This window comes from Seriola lalandi, unplaced genomic scaffold (assembly GCF_002814215.2).
Source record: "Seriola lalandi dorsalis isolate HSWRI2012SDOR001 ecotype SW California unplaced genomic scaffold, Sedor1 jcf7180002054929, whole genome shotgun sequence".
NCBI classification, from domain to species: domain Eukaryota; kingdom Metazoa; phylum Chordata; class Actinopteri; order Carangiformes; family Carangidae; genus Seriola; species Seriola lalandi.
Window position 1 is genome coordinate 1,122,514 of NW_019525481.1, and position 16,273 is coordinate 1,138,786.

Here is a 16,273-nt window from a genome sequence, read left to right on the forward strand (position 1 = left end):
ATAGTATAGTAAGGCATAAAAAGTCATATTATAGAACGGCATAAAAACGTTATAGTATATTCAGGCATAAAAAAATGTAAAAAACGTCATAGTATAGTAAGGTATAAAAAGTCATAGAAATGTCATATTATAGTAAGGCATAAAAACGTCATAGTATATTAAGGCATAAAAACGTCATAGTATAGTAAGGTATAAAAAGTCATAAAAACGTCATAGTATAGTAAGGCGTAAAAACGTCATTGTATATCAAGGCATAAAAAGTCATAAAAACGTCATAGTATAGTAAGGTATAAAAAGTCATAGAAAAGTCATATTATTGTAAGGCATGAAAATGTCATAGTATAGTAAGGTATGAAAAAGTCATAAAAACGTCATAGTATAGTAAGGCATAAAAAGTCATATTATAGTAAGGCATAAAAAGTCATATTATAGAACGGCATAAAAATGTTATAGTATATTCAGGCATAAAAAGTCGTAAAAACGTCATAGTATAGTAAGGTATAAAAAGTCATAGAAAAGTTATATTATTGTAAGGCATGAAAAAGTCATATTATAGTAAGTCATAAAAACGTCATAGTATAGTAAGGTATAAAAAGTTATAAAAACGTCATCTTATAGTAAGGATTAAAAAGGTCATATAAACGTCATAGTATAGTAAGGTATAAAAAGGCATAAAAACGTCATTGTATATCAAGGCATAAAAACGCATTAAAACGTCATAGTATAGTAAGGCATAGAATGTCATAGTATAGTAAGACATAAAAACGTCATAGTATATTAAGGCATAAAAATGTCATAGTATAGTAAAGGTATAAAAAGTCATAAAAACGTAAGCCATAAAAACGTCATAGTATAGTAAGGCATAAAAAGTCATAAAAAGTCATATTATTGTAAGGCATGAAAAGTCATATTATATTAAGGCAAAAAAAGGCATAAAAACGTCATATTATAGTAAGCCATAAAAACGTCATAGTATAGTAAGGCATAAAAAGTCATATTATTGTAAGGCATGAAAATGTCATAGTATAGTAAAGGTATAAAAAGTCATAAAAACGTAAGCCATAAAAACGTCATAGTATAGTAAGGTATAAAAAGTCATAGTATAGTAAGGTATAAAAAGTCATAAAAACGTTATAGGATTTTAAGGCATAAAAACGTTGTGGCATTGTAAGGCATAAAAAGTCATGAAAACCACACAGTATAGTAAGGCATAAAAATTCATTTAAAAAAAAGTCATATTATAGTGAGGCATAAACGGTTTTATGCTTTAGTATACTATTATCTATGACATATATATATATATACACATACATGACATACTGTATATGTCCCTATATCAAGAGTGATGTTACCATATGTGTCACTTTTCAGGGGAGTTATTCGACATGTGGACTGGACTTAATGACAAGGGAAAAGTGTGGAACCTGAGTAAACCCCAGATCTGAACTACTGTAGCTTCAAGTGGTCACTAATACATTTGGTCGCATTGACAATGTGCGAATCGACCAGGATTTGAACTCAGAGAATCAGTCCAAAAGTTATTGCTGGATCTAACCAGGTAGAAAAAATACAATATTACATACAGACATACAGACATACATACATACAAAATAATTTAAAAAAATGTAATTATAGCACCTTTCATACATGAAATGTAGCACAAAATGCTTTACAAAGACATAAACAATGTATATGTACATACCATTACATACATACATACCTATATACTAGTGATCGACCGATATGAGTTTTACAATGGCCGAGGCCGATATATAAAGCCTATCTTTTTTTTTTTTTTAATCTGATAAAATACAAGAATTTAGTAACAATAACACATAAGACACAATATTGCTGAACATTTATTGAACACTGTTGTTTGCATTATCTACAAATAGATCTGCAGTCTGTCTGCAGTGCACTTATTTTAAATCAAAAAAAGTTAACTTAAAAGTCCACAGGTAAACTTGTAAAAAAATGTATGAATGAAAAATAAATAAAGTTTTCGTGCACTTGAGAGAGAACAAAAAATTGGAAACTTACATCATTAAATAAAATAATCAATATTAGTATTATGCAGAATAGCAGCATCTCTTTGTTTTCTCTTTGTCTCAGTTAAACAAAGTTACTCAGTAGTCCCAGTTTATAGTCCCAAAATGTAATGCAGGAAACAAAGTTTCTCAGCATTTTCACCACTGAGCCCGTTACTTTTCTTCTCATAAATGGTCCGAATCTCACTGAATACTCTCTCGCTGGGAACAGAGTCTATAGCGTCTGCATAAATTCTTTGTTTAATCGGCCTCGTGAGCATTTTAATTGGCGGATGCAGATTATGAAAAAATGCCATTAACCAACCCGATTAATCGGCTCGATCACTAATACATACCATTACATACACACATACCATTACATACATAAACACACACACACGACTGCTGAAAGTGTCCCTGTCAGAGAATGTTGCTTTGGATTCAGTGACTTCATCTAGCATATGTTTACTTTTTTTTAATTTTTTTATTTAGTACAAGAATTCACTATCACTTCCTGTTTCCTATGTACCATTGGATGTATTGACAAGTATCAATAAATTACTCTGAGACTGAAGAAAACTTCATCATAGAAAAGAGACTTATGGATTATTTATGGATGTTCAAGATGGACATCAGAGATAAAGATATCCCTGGAAAGTGAAAGTTTCACTGAATCTAAAAATATGTCTATCATGTCAATATTTTCGATTTCACTGTGTTATAACTCAAATTTTTGACATGAACAGCAGCCATCAGGTGCTGCAGAGCCGAATTACATTTTGGACATGCCAGAAATCCAGAAATACATCCGATCGTCCAGGAGTTAAATCATTGATCGCTGTGACAGCCCCTTTATTTAACTGCATGTCAACGATCAGGCATAAATTTGTGATTGAATCCATACAGTGTCTGTCTGGTTTGACAGTTTGAGACCCTCTGGAATATGGTCCAACTTTTCTTAGACACTTTAATGATCCTACCAAAAGTAGGACCTGCGTAAATCAATTTTAGTTTAGAGAGGTGAACACTGACCTGGCTCCATTCTGTAGGTGACCACGTTCTCTGGTCGGTTCATGATGTTCACGAAGGCCTTCAGCGCTCTGTAGAAGGGCTGAACCTGGTGTAAGGGAAGGTCCAGCACCGAATCTCTCGTGGCGTTGTTGTAGTTTATCCTCGCAAGTCGCCCCTCGGCATCAACGCTGCTCAGAGACACGAGGGAAGTTTTACAGTTGAAACAATGATTAATACACACACAAAAATGTAATTTAAGTGATTAATTAATAAAAACATTTTCTGTTGATCCACTAATCATACTGTAAACTAATTGTTACATCTTTTTTCTCTAGTTCCAGTATCTCCAATGTGGTGCTTCTGCTTTTTTCTTCTTTCTTGCATTAAATATCTTTAAGTATTGAACTGTTGGTCAGACAAAACAAGCAATTTAAAGACGTCACACCTTGGGCCCTGGCAAAGTCTATTTTCTGAAATGTTATTATTGATTGATTCATCAAGAAAATAATTACTAGATTCATCAATTATGAAAACATTAATTGGATCCAGTCATTTGACCCAGAAATGATTTGAAAGTCCTAATTCATTTATCAGACATATTGATTAAATACCATCGTTTCTACCAATTAGACCCAAATATGGTTGTTAAACATCTCAGAACAACACGATGAATATTATCATGCAGCCATGACACTCCTCTGTGAAGGTTTTCCACATGACTTTGGAGAGTGTCTGTGCACATAATCATCCTGAACAGCAGATGGCAGCGTCCTATTTCAAATAATCACATAACCTCACACTGCTGAGATATACCACTGCATCTTTCATTTTTAATGCTGGTCATTTTAATTTTTGCAAGTTCTGAAACTTTGTTGTACTTTTGAGAATTTAAAAAAGAAACTGATGTGATGTGACGGCCCATCTCCACTCACTCTATGATGCATTTCTTGGACTGCAGCATGAAATCACAGTAGTCCATCCCCGTGTCGGTGAAGTCCACATGGAGCGAGGTGAGTGTCCTGAAGGCCTCTGGGTCTTCTCTCTGCAGCTGCTCGGCCATGTGGAAGCCGTCCACCACCTCGCTCTCCCCTCCTTCCACTGCCTGGTTGATGCAGTGCAGAAACTGCACCTAAAAACAGACACACACATGCTGCACAAATGCTCGTTTTACAACTCTAACGACACGCCAGCAGTCTAAACAAACGTTTAACAGCAGCATATAAATTCATATGTGGTTACCATATCTGTTTAGTGCAGTTTAACCCTCAGAGAAGGCAGATTTTACTCACTCCAGGTGCGAAGTGCAGTGCAGGGTAGTCTGTGTGGTGACTAAGCCGTCCTGAAGTGTAGGCCACATTGTTTGCCATGTATTTGTCCTGGACCTGCCACGTGTGCCTGAGGACAAAGATAATATATTAATTAATGGACTCCATGTTAATTATTTAACTTTGGCTTTAGAAGATCAGCAGCGACAATTAGGCTGTGTGGAGAAAAGGATGAGATGAGATGAACTTCGCAGGGATCCCTGAGGGGAAACTGCGAAGCTTCACAGGAATGCTTAGGCTGTTGCCTCTGAAGTAAGATACTTCATTGAGATGCAGCAGGAGTCGAGCACTAATGAGGTAAAGTTATCTTCCATGTTCTGTTTGCATGCCTCGTTTGGATGCCCGACTCGTAAAACAGTCGAGTTTCTCTGATGGCAGGCCTTCACTTTCAGTCTGCAGTCTCTTTACTTCCACAAGTATGAGCTCATCCCCTGGCAGTGGAAAACCTTTACGCTCCAAACCTCTGTTCTGACTGAGTGCACCAGGTAATTCCTCTAGCTTAAAAAAAAGCTGGAATGCTTTTAGGTTGTTTTCGCCGTCTCTATCCTCAAGTAATCAGCACTGCAATAAGTCAAAGTGATGAACTCTGGTGTGATGAAAGGGCCAACAGACACTCTCTAAGCTTCTCCAAGGAGTCAAATGAATCAAAGGTACAGATAACTGACTGGTGGACACATTTTCCTAAACATTAATGTTGTAAAGTGAGAATCTTTCATCCAAAAAATTTGGAAAAGAGATGTAAATAAAGATCTTTTGTATTTAATTTGTACTAATAACACTCCCCGGGCTCTGCTCCAGCTAAAGTATGATCAGTGGAAAATTCAAACAGCTCAAGATTTAGTGGGGAGCCAGGTTATTAAACAGTGGCTTGGCTGAGGATGACTGGAGATAAATGGATGAACGTCATGCAGTCTTACCCGTAGAATGTCAGTCTGAGATAGCCGATCCTCTCAGCGAGTCTGGCCACTTGGCCCTGCTCTGCTGGGGCCCCCCTCAGGTAGACGATGCCAACACGACGCAGGGCCAAGAGCCAGGCCAGTGCTGCCTTATCATCATGGAGGACTTCCTGGTAGTCGGCGGTGGGAATGCGCAGTTTGGAGTCCCAGTAATAACGCTCTGAAATGACAAAGAGGACATGGATGAAATATTATTTTATTGTAACTGTAGTTTTTTTTTGCTGATCTGACAGGAAATAAGCCGTTTCCACCCAACAGTGCTTCTTTGTCCTGACACGTTGCTGCTCTGGTAAACAAACAAACACTGTACAACACGAGCAGATCTGATTCACATCCCAGCAACTTTATCAGATGTAACATTCATTTTTTTCTTCTCTTCATTACGTGTTATAAACCCGTCTTAGCTTGTTGAATGTTCTCTTTAAATCCACATCACTCCTTCCCACATAAATAAATCTAAATGACTGTTTTATTGAGGATGTTGGCAGGATTTTTCATGAGCATAAATGACAGCCACAGATGGATGCCATTCAGAATTCACAGACAAAGATACTTATGTTTGTGTCAGCATTATCCGGTTGTTTGGGACTGACAGCAATGGATCAGATCCATGCAGGTGTGCAGCAGGGATCAGCTGTAGAGTGTGGCCATTCCCTACAAACTGCTAACCTTTAGGACATTTTTTTTTCCCCCTGAGGCATCGTGAAGAAAGTCAAACAAAGTGTGGAAAGTGCTCTCTGGTGTGAACGCACACTTTCTATTGAATAAGACACATTATCAATGTGTAGTTGAAAGCTTCCAGACTTGTTTTGCTCCAAAACGGAAACAATAAATTTACAAGTCTATTACTGGATGCCTGCTTTAAAAAAAAAAAAAACCCCAAAAACCCGAAAACATTTCATCTATAAAACGCTGCAGCTCTCCACTGCATGTGATAGTCTGCACACTTCAAGATGAATAGCTCACTGAGAAAAATCAGCACGTCTCCATCAGACAGACAGAAGTGGAAAAAATCCTCCCACTCCTCTCCACCCAGCTGGCTCGACTTCTTTTTCCATGGAGTCTCTCTCCAGTGACTTCCACAGAAACAGCTGCTAAGTACATTTGCAGGAGGGGTTAGGTTTAACTGAGGAGATCGTGTACCTGTCTGATGTTTTGTGGCTCCTCCTCGCGTCTCTTTTCAGTACCCACCAACTTCAAAAACAACTTTCCAAACGGCTGCATCACAAACAGATTACAAGGCTGAAGCTCGCAGGCGATGGACACACGGGGCGAGCTTGCTTAATGTCATGCATAATTTATCACCATCTAAAGTGTTTACAACTTTAAAAGAAAATGTGACGGTTCACTCTGAAGTGCCGTAAAGATTTATAAATGCAACAAGCAGATTTTGACTGGTGATGTGGAGCTTCAGTGCCTTGTTTTTTTTTCTCACCATACATTTTTTAAAGCAGGAAGGCACAAAACACACCAGATGCAACATCAGTCAGAAACACAGTGATCATCGTGACTCGCAGACCTCCCTCCAGGCTGTTGTCACAAACAATGAGTATCTGGCTGCACAGTTCAAAGGGTCAAGAACCCCCCGCTTGTTAAAACTTGTTAAGAGGGTGGAGAGAAACAAAGGCCGAGAATGAGAAACTGGGGCTAAGGTCAGACCTGAATGTTACAATTACTCTTGTGAAACCAGACCTGGATGTCGTGTACAGGCCCAGTGGTGTTTCAGCTCCACGGGTTTAAGGTGTCACCGTTGACAAAGAGGCTACAGCCTCGGTCGCAGTGTGCATATACATCAGCTGTGCAGTCCTGGCTGCAGTTCAGCTCCATCGTCATTGTGAAAACTTATCACGTTCGCTGCTGTCAAGTGAGTTCGCGCTGTGGCGGCCAGGGGTCGAACAAAAGATGAGAAAGTTGCATGAGTATCTGCCTCCTAATCATGTAATCAATCTGCTCACATGTGCTCGTTTTTAACCGGGAAGGCTGATCACAAATCTTCGATGAGGTCGATAATGAGGAAGTCTCTTGTCTGGCTGCAGATTAAAGAACAAATTAGGTGCCTCGTCATTCAAACTGTTGTTGTAGATGCAAATCTGGTCAGATTAAGAACAGATAAAACATGGTGGAAAGGTACATTCATTCAAAGACTGCTTTCAGGAATGTTTACCATTCGTCGTACTTTACTTTCATTTCAGAGGGAAATACTGTACCTGTTTTACTGCACCTCAATTATTACAGCTACAGTTACTTTGCAGAATAACATTTTAAATCTATATATATGTTGAATCTAATTTCCTGTTTTACATTAAACCATAAAATGCTGCTTATATGTTAAACATGTATAATGATCCAGTAATATAATGCAAAGTAATAACAAGTGGCCATTCTGCTTGAAAAATACTTTCACATTTGACATCTGAGTTTTTTACTGATGAAACTGTTGTTCTTTAGATTAAAACTGCTATAATTGGTATCTTTACAGTAGCAATGGATCTAATGACTATGTGTAATGTGAAAGGGGAGATTCGTAGTGATGACGAGTGTCAGTCCTCCTCTCTATGGAGTCTACTAGCATCTATTTTATCATTTCATTGTTCTGGTTTTTACAGCTGACATTAAGGCTGTGAAAACCAAACAGCTGACTAGCTATTAGCAACTAGCTGGTGGAACACTTCTCAGGAGTGGGTAGCGACCAAAAACAGAGCAAACAGAACACCTAAAAAGGTGGGTTGGAATTAATACTAATGTTGCTCCACATGTGCCGAGTGTGTAAAATAAGCAACTGCTTGCTAATAAGATCATCACATCAAGCTTGAATCTGCATGTTCATAAGGGAAATCTTTTTTATAGGTGCTAAATGCTCCATTAAATTCACCAGCTCAGTCAGTAACTTCGTCTGTCTGCTGTTTTATAGTGTATTAAAAGACGCTAACAAAAGACACTGAGAGGAGCGGTGAGTTTTGGGCTGGAAAATCAAAACAAACTACAACAAAGTCACTTGATCCATTGCTAAAATATAAAAAAAAATATATCAGAACTGCTTCAAATGAATGATCTGAATAGTTCTTCCATCACTGCAGAGCTTTGACTTTCTTAGGAACAGACTATTTGTGACACAGAAAAACTGACTAATCATGGACAGTGATTAATGTCTTAAGGCTGTCTGTGCTGGTGTTAAAGCATTACAGATGGACAAAGAAGGAAATGAACTGGAAGAAACTTTGGAGAAAGACGGAGAAAGTGAAAGTATAGTGAGCGGCCTGAAGCCTGGCATGATCTCATGGAGGCTTCAGAGTCCTGCAGCAGTAAACCTGGGCTTCTGGGTCCAGATCGGGTTGAGCCCACAATGCTCTGGTCTTACAGTCGTGCAATACGTAACTCTAATTCACCAGAGGCAAATCAATCACCGTTTTTTTTTTTGTTTTTTTTTTTCCGTCTGGAAAAGCCTGAGAAATCAATCTCTCACTCTCCTGCATAGTTCCCAGCTGTGGTTAAGGGAGATACCATGTCACAATTAGCATGTGTTTTTTCAAAGTAAGAAATAAAACGCAGCGGAGGAAGAGTCAAACCGAGACAGCCTTGAGTTTCTGGAGTGACCTCATTTGTATAAAATCACTGTGGTTTTTTTTTTTTTTAACAGGAAGGACTGTGCTGGCATGCGCACGTAGGGACACCTCTCACAGTCTGACAAGATAGTATATGTGCACAATCCCCTCCCCCCATTCCCCCCCCCTCGGTTGTGGTCTGTTACAGTGGCTTTTCCAGATGAGGAAACCTGAAGCCGTGGCTCCTGTGGCTGTCAGGCAGCTCATGGCAGTTTGGCTCTCCCCTCACTGTGCTCTGTTTAAGCTCGGAGGACTGCGTCACTCTCCTCTGCAGCTGGGAGCGCCTTCAAAGCTCTGCTTCAATCGCTGCAGTTATCCACAGAGTTTTTGTTTTGACTTGGTCAAGTTTTATCACAGAGCTCGGATCAGCTCATTTCAATGGGCCGTCTATGGAATTCACAGCAGAGGGACTCAGAGCCAGATGGGCACAAAGAAGCCCTTTTTTTTAAAAAAGAATATGCTTTATAAATTAGATTAAAGCTGTTGTTTATACTAAGAGCAAATTGTAGAGATTCTACGGAAATAAAAAGGAGTAAGATTGCCTTATTTAAACAGCAAATGTGGCCCCCAAATATCCCCTCTATTTAATTTTATTGATTTTTCAGTATCAATAAAACCAGTGTTGGAATGTAACCAAGTACATTTACTTGCACAACAAGTACTGTGCTTAAGTACAGATCTGAGATAGTTGTTCTTTGTTTGTTTCCATTTCATGCTATTTTAAAGTTCACTACAGTTCACAAATATTGCAGTGTTTACTCCAGACTTTATATATTAAAACATATGATGATGTTTTAAAATATTATGCTTTTTTGGGGGGATTTTGTTTTGGTATTTGTTGTGTTCACTCTTCTATTATGGATATTGAGCTATATATTTTTAATTTTTTTGTTTTTTGTGTTTTTTTTAATTATTTTATACTGTTTTAACACAAGAAGTTTCCAATTTGGGATCAATAAAGTCCATCCATCCATCCAATTACCCAACAGAAGTTTTGAGATTAAAATTAGCTCTGCATCTAATTATAACAGCTAAATGCTACTCACATATTAAACACATCAGTGATAATAATCCACTAATATACTATATAAAAGAGCTATTGTTCTGCACTATCAGTTTTAAAAAATACATTTTGCTAATAATATTAATGTACTTTTTACTTTATTACAACTTTTTCTGAAGGAACTGATGTAGATACTCATTACACACAGTAAGTAATAAATCATTAACACAGTTTGGTCTCTGTTAAATGAATGTGTAAATGAATACAGATTAACAACTCTTATTATTAACCCGGGTTTTTCACCCTCAACTCTGCTTGTAAACAGCTGCAAGTGCAAAATGACTAATGATTGGAGCTCTTGAGAAGACATAGCACCCATTACATTACCAGACTGGCAACATGCTGTTCATTCATTAGTGTTCATTTGTCACACAACTCGCTGAGGTAAATTAGCCTGAGTAAGTAACTACATTACTAGTTTTTCAGAGGGAAAGGCACCATGTTCGGGAACTCGTTTTTTCGTATCTATTTTGACAAATGTATTTCCCTTATCGGCCAAATCCTGCATCTGCCAGAGATATTTATTATGAGGCTTTCTTCTGGGAGGGCTCACAACCCAATGAAAGAACTAAAGACGGTGGAAATTATTTAAATGTAAAGAAAGAAAAGAGGAAAGAAAATGTTGGGTTTAAATTGTGAAAAATTACAATATATGTTCTTAGAGACCAATTAATCCAGATATTTGAAAAATAAAAAAAGAGAACATGTTCCCCCATTACAGTAATATTCCAGTCAACAATTAGCATGTATGTTTGTGTTTTCATGGTGTACATAGTGTGTGTGTGTGTGTGTGTGTGTGTGTGTGTGTGTGTGTGTGTGTGTGTGCGTATATGCAAGAAACTCCCTCCACCCTCTATTAATTTGACAAACACGCCTATTTATGAAATAGACCTGGATGACAGGGCAGCCAAACTCTACATTCACAGTTTGGTGTAGACAGAGTGAGCAGTGTTTTCTCACCAGGGAGCTACAGTCCCTCCACACACCAATCCAAACTCAACCCTTTTTCCATCAGCGAGTTTAGGTTCCCAAAGTTCTACTGAACCTTGCAGTAGTTTGTCAAATTATGTCCTTTTTGCCAACTCGTACTTATACTGCTTTCAGTATTATTTGAAGTGCCAAGCAGGTCCGGCTTGCCAAAGAAATGAAAAATCCAATCATTATAATCACCAAGGTTTCCAGGCAGTCTGATGTAAAGGTGTTGAAATTTCAAAAAGACATGACAAAGAAATGGGACTGAACCCAAATACATTTGATCCGAGGAAGAATTGCAAGAAGACACTGAAATAAAAACTGTGTGGATGAAAACTAGTGAAATTTGTTGAAAAGGGGACAATTTCTAGATTTGTGGAAAGAGAGACTTGATTATTATGTGATCTATTATCACATACTGCACAATGGTAAAAGCTAATTTTGACAAATTAAAAGTCGTAGTTGACAGTTTTGGATTCCTGAAATTCCTTTGAGGCTGATAACACAGCATGTACACGTGTAGAAGAGCACGTGTTTGGAGAGTCAGTGCTGCTGAAGCTGCACAGTGAAGTGATGGTCAGGTTTGGAAGAACATATGAGTTTTTCCATTGATGGACCTCCGCAGCTATGTTTCCAGGAGCCTTCCTGTCAACTGACGAGTGATGACACAGAAGACTAAATTCAGACCAGATGGCAAAGGGGAAACACCAGCCAGACGGGGAATTGACAAATCAGCTGCTACTTGGCAGAGTTATGGAATCAGTCAGCAGACTTAATGGAGAGAAATCCAAACTCAAGTCAGTCTGTTTAGGAGAGCGTCTGACTAATCCGTCAGAGAGTTTACGACAACCGTCCTAATTTAAATGGAATCCTAATTGACGTATATACTGTAGGTATTCAAACCAGGAAACGAGCTCACTGCCACAGCGACACAATACTACAGCAAACTACTGTGAAGAGAACTAAAAAGACAACCAATCAAATTGCTCTAACTTTATCTTTTTAGCACATATCTATACTCATATGTGCAGATCTGTGTTTTGTAGAGATGTAGGTAGTAAAGTAGTGAGACTATTTTGAAGTAAAATGCAGAATGTGTAAAAAAGTAAAAAATAAATATCTAATTTGAGAAATTAAGAATAATGGTATAAAAATACAAAAAAAAAAACATTAAAACTGACAAAGCAAAAGCCTGAAGTTTAAGGTGTTACCCATATATGTAAAAGATACCGCCATTTTCAGTTCCACTTAAGTCCTCAGCCAGTCTGTTCTAAATAATTGGATGATGTGCAAATGGTTGTGTCAACACGACACTGGGTGTCTGCATCAGGCAGATGTGTCTACTTGTGCCAACTGCTCGTGCTCATAAAATTTTCCATCCACAAAGAATGAAGCAAAGATCCTCGTGAACATGTGCAGACGACAAAATTAACCTGTAACTGATCTTCTTATGAATTTGAGCTGAAAGCTGCTGCACAAAAAAAATTAAAAAAAAACCCCAAAAAAAAAACAACAACAGGAGTAAATCTTTTAAATTGCAGTGTTTCCTCTCCTTCTGGTCGTAGCCAGCACTGCAGTTCTGGAACAACATTAACCGAGTTATGATGTTTTGGGTCAACGAGACAGAAACATTACACTTGTCAAGGCTGCTGGAGATAATCTGTCAGTACTGGAAACAAACTGTATTACCAAGTACTACAAATAGTGGCACAGTCTACTACGATGAACACACTGCTGGGGAATATTTTCCACCTTGTATTTAGGGCATGTATGGCCTTCGTCAGTCTGTTGACAGCCTCACAGAGATCATCATACTGCTAGGACTGATTAAGGCCAGATAGTTGAGGTAAAGACGAGGTGAAGTGCCAGGGATATTTTTTGACAGACAATCTACAGATGATGGTTAGAAATTGTTCATGTTTTTGGCTGCGACTGGTAACTAGGGACGTTTATTGGGTGAGCCAGATGAAGATATGAAAGGGACAGCTGTTACAGGGGGGGGGAAATCTCCCTGCACCTCCAGAGTCATCACAGTTTTCTGTCAATCACACTCTCTTGAAATTTTACAATAATAAAAAAAAAAAAAATGTCCAGCACACTCCTTGTGATGTTTCCTGAGCTTTTACATACTTATATATTGTAACTTTTTCTGTGCATTCCTTATTTTGTGAGCTCATACTTAGAAAAGTCTGTATTTGAAGGATATTTATAGCTGCGACTAACAGGTTGCATCTTCACGAAAGACTGAAGGCGAAGCTAAACCTGCACCTCTTCCCCAAATTACCTGGAAATAGCCCTCCGTTTCCCTCAAGTTTAGAGCATCACTTCGAATCACGATTGACAACAATGGATTGTGGCATACCGTGTATTGCAAAGGATTCAACAATTGTGCCCTCTAAATATGGGAACAAGGAGGCTTTGTTTATTGGATGAGCATTTGAAATGAGACAGGCCTATTCTGACATATTCAGTCCAGAAATAAAAGACTCCAGAGGATCCAGCTCCTGAATTGGGACACAACACATGTGTCTAGTCGTCACTGGATAATTGGTTAAGAATCAGCCATTTTGTGGTATGTATGTGGTATTACTCATTCTGTAAAAAAAAAACAAAAAAGAAACCCTGATGAAGGCCATGTGTTGAAAACAGTTGGCTGACTTTAGTGAACATTGTTCCAGTGAGTCAGCGAGTGTTACCCAGTTGTCTTTGATGTATTTTATTAAATGATTCACTCGTCAAGAGTTCCCTGTACTAGACTCTCCCTCCTTTTCTGTTGTTACACACCTTATTCAAATCATGGCTACATATTTACCTGCCACCTTAACTCAATCAGGTATGTAGATCTGGGGCAAAAGGGTTACACGTAGAGCAAAACCACAAAGTATACACCCACACAGTACCACAACTGATGACTACAGCTACATACCACAATGTAGAGTGTAGTCCAAGAATATAGTGACCTCAGATACAAGAGGTTTTACCACAACACACTCCAAATATAATCAACTTCATTCACAAATAAAAACAATAAAATACCCAATAAAAACTGAAACTAAAGATGAAACGTAGGTGAATGTATTTTAGGGTGTGTTGTCGTACACTTTGCATCTTTTTATAACAAAGGTTAGTATATTTTTACACTTTTTAGTGTGCTATGGTACAATCCACTGAACTGAACTATACTGTGAGGCGCTATAATTTATGGTCTAATTCCTGTGTCCAAGGTCAAGAATGAACTTTATAGAATAAATATGTTTCTTATGCATCTAGTGCATCCTTTCACTTTTTTTTACTGATGGCTTCATTAACAGCTTACACAGGATAACATTGTGCAGTGTGTCAGCTCTGCTTTTGTTCTGCTACTAAAGTATAAAATTAGCCATGAAGCGAATGAACAGCAGGAACAAAAACAATCCGCAAATTATCATCATAAACAGAAGCAAAAATCTTTAACCTCTTTCATTTCTCAACTCCATGTGGTCAAACTACCATTCAACATAAAATCAGATCAAACTTACAACCTGCAGAGCAGAAAGACGTGAGAAGGGAGGGCTGTCCAAGAAGTGGCACTTAATTCTATTAGTACAACTCGATGCAGAAATACCGTGATCCAAGCAATGACTCAACTTGTTACAAAAATGACATGCCATTATGACTTGTTGAGTGTGAGCAATTCAAACAGTGTACTGAATTTGAGAATGGTTGCAAGGCATGTTGGGAAGTGGACAGACTGCATTTACAAAATACTAATGTGAGGTGGTGGATAAGTGAGAGAAAAAACAAACAAACTGTGATCCATGCAGTAGGGCATATTTTTACTTTTCGAAAAATCCATTTAACCTGTTTCACGTCTGTCTTTTAAGTATCAGTGACATGAAATTAGTCATGACTCCCTCCTCGGCTAAATAAACATGACAAGCGCAAAATGGGAGGCCTGAGATGATGACATGCTTCAAATATTAAAAGCATCTGGCAGGCGTCTGGGTAAATCGCTGACAGATTTATCGGTGAAAGGAAGAGTCATTGCAGATAAGGATGTGAGCGACACAAGCTTTTGGTGTTCCCAAGAGCATTTCAAAAATCACCACTCTGTAAAGTGACGCGAAAGGTTCAAAGTGCACACACCAGCAAGAAACGGTACTGAACACACCTATGAATGACATGTAGACACTTGTATTAAAGCAGATAGGGAAGTAGGTGTTTGATAAAAACACATACATCCGACAGCATGCTTGTCACATAGTAGTTGGCTAATTAAATATTTGACTTAAGACGCCAATTACTTAATTAAACGAGACTAAGAGTCTGTAGCCACACTAGTGGATGAATGAGGATGTAACGCTCATTGAAACAAAAGCCAAACTGGTAGATAAACCAAAAGGACCACCAGTTTTCACAAAGACCACAAATGTCTGCGTCAAACTGCATGGTAATCCATCCAGTAGTTTCCATCCATCGACAGGAAATGTATAACAGTTTCTGTGACGTTATGAGTCGCCCTCTGACGACCTCGCAGATGTCGAGATATTTCGCTTGCTTATATATGAAACTTTCGACCTGCTGGCGGGGAACATGAAGGTTTGAATCAAATTACATGGTGATCCATCCATCAGTCAAAACCGCAAATGTCGACCACATGGTGACACTAGAGGAAAAGTCAGGGATCCATCGTATGGGAACCAAGAATGTCTGTGCAATCCATCTAAAGAAGTCAACCTGCTGGTGCTGCTTGATGAATATTTAGGGGAGCACCAATAACCGTTGGATTTATCCACTGAGGACTGTGAACGTTTGCACTAAATTTCATGACAGTTTATCTAATAGATTTTGAGATATTTCAATCTGGACCAAAGCGCCGGACTGATCAACCAACAAACAGGCTTTGCCATCCCTGGAGCCACTCCACTACTTTGGTAAAAAAAAAAAAAAGAAAAAAGAAATTGGACAGGAGTGGCATTTTGTAGTTTATGCCTTTTGAAAATTAATTACTCGAGGATGAGGCACAGTTTCCAACCATCTCTGTTCTTTTGCGAAAAAACATGACAAAGCTACCAAAACCCTGAACATAAAAAGACAAAAAATAGTTTCCAACTGCATATTGGGGTATTAGAGGTTTAGTAAGAAAATGTCTGTGCGAACTCCTCTGATTCAGACACCAGAAGTGTGAGTTTAAATTCCTGGTTACATGTGCCTACAGGCTCAGGGATTTGTTCGCTCCCAAGGAAGGAAATACTGGTGAGCTTGTGTTTGGTAAGAACATGCAGATCTCTTCTTGACCCTCGCTCTGAAGTAAGTTTTCCATATGGCAGAGGCAGAA

The 16,273-nt window shown here is 38.3% G+C and overlaps 1 protein-coding gene across 3 annotated transcripts in view; it reads right to left on the minus strand.

Moving 5' to 3' along the window:
* bbox1 (butyrobetaine (gamma), 2-oxoglutarate dioxygenase (gamma-butyrobetaine hydroxylase) 1) overlaps positions 1-16,273 on the minus strand; it is a 38,605-nt gene that overhangs the window by 9,443 nt on the left and 12,889 nt on the right. For all 3 annotated transcript variants that reach the window (XM_023393152.2, XM_023393151.2, XM_087170143.1), the window contains 4 exons: positions 5,281-5,479; positions 4,328-4,433; positions 3,971-4,167; positions 3,060-3,226 (listed from right to left, as the gene is read on the minus strand). In XM_023393152.2, the coding sequence (XP_023248920.1) occupies positions 3,060-3,226; positions 3,971-4,167; positions 4,328-4,433; positions 5,281-5,479 (669 nt within the window). The remainder of the gene's footprint in view (positions 1-3,059; positions 3,227-3,970; positions 4,168-4,327; positions 4,434-5,280; positions 5,480-16,273) is intronic.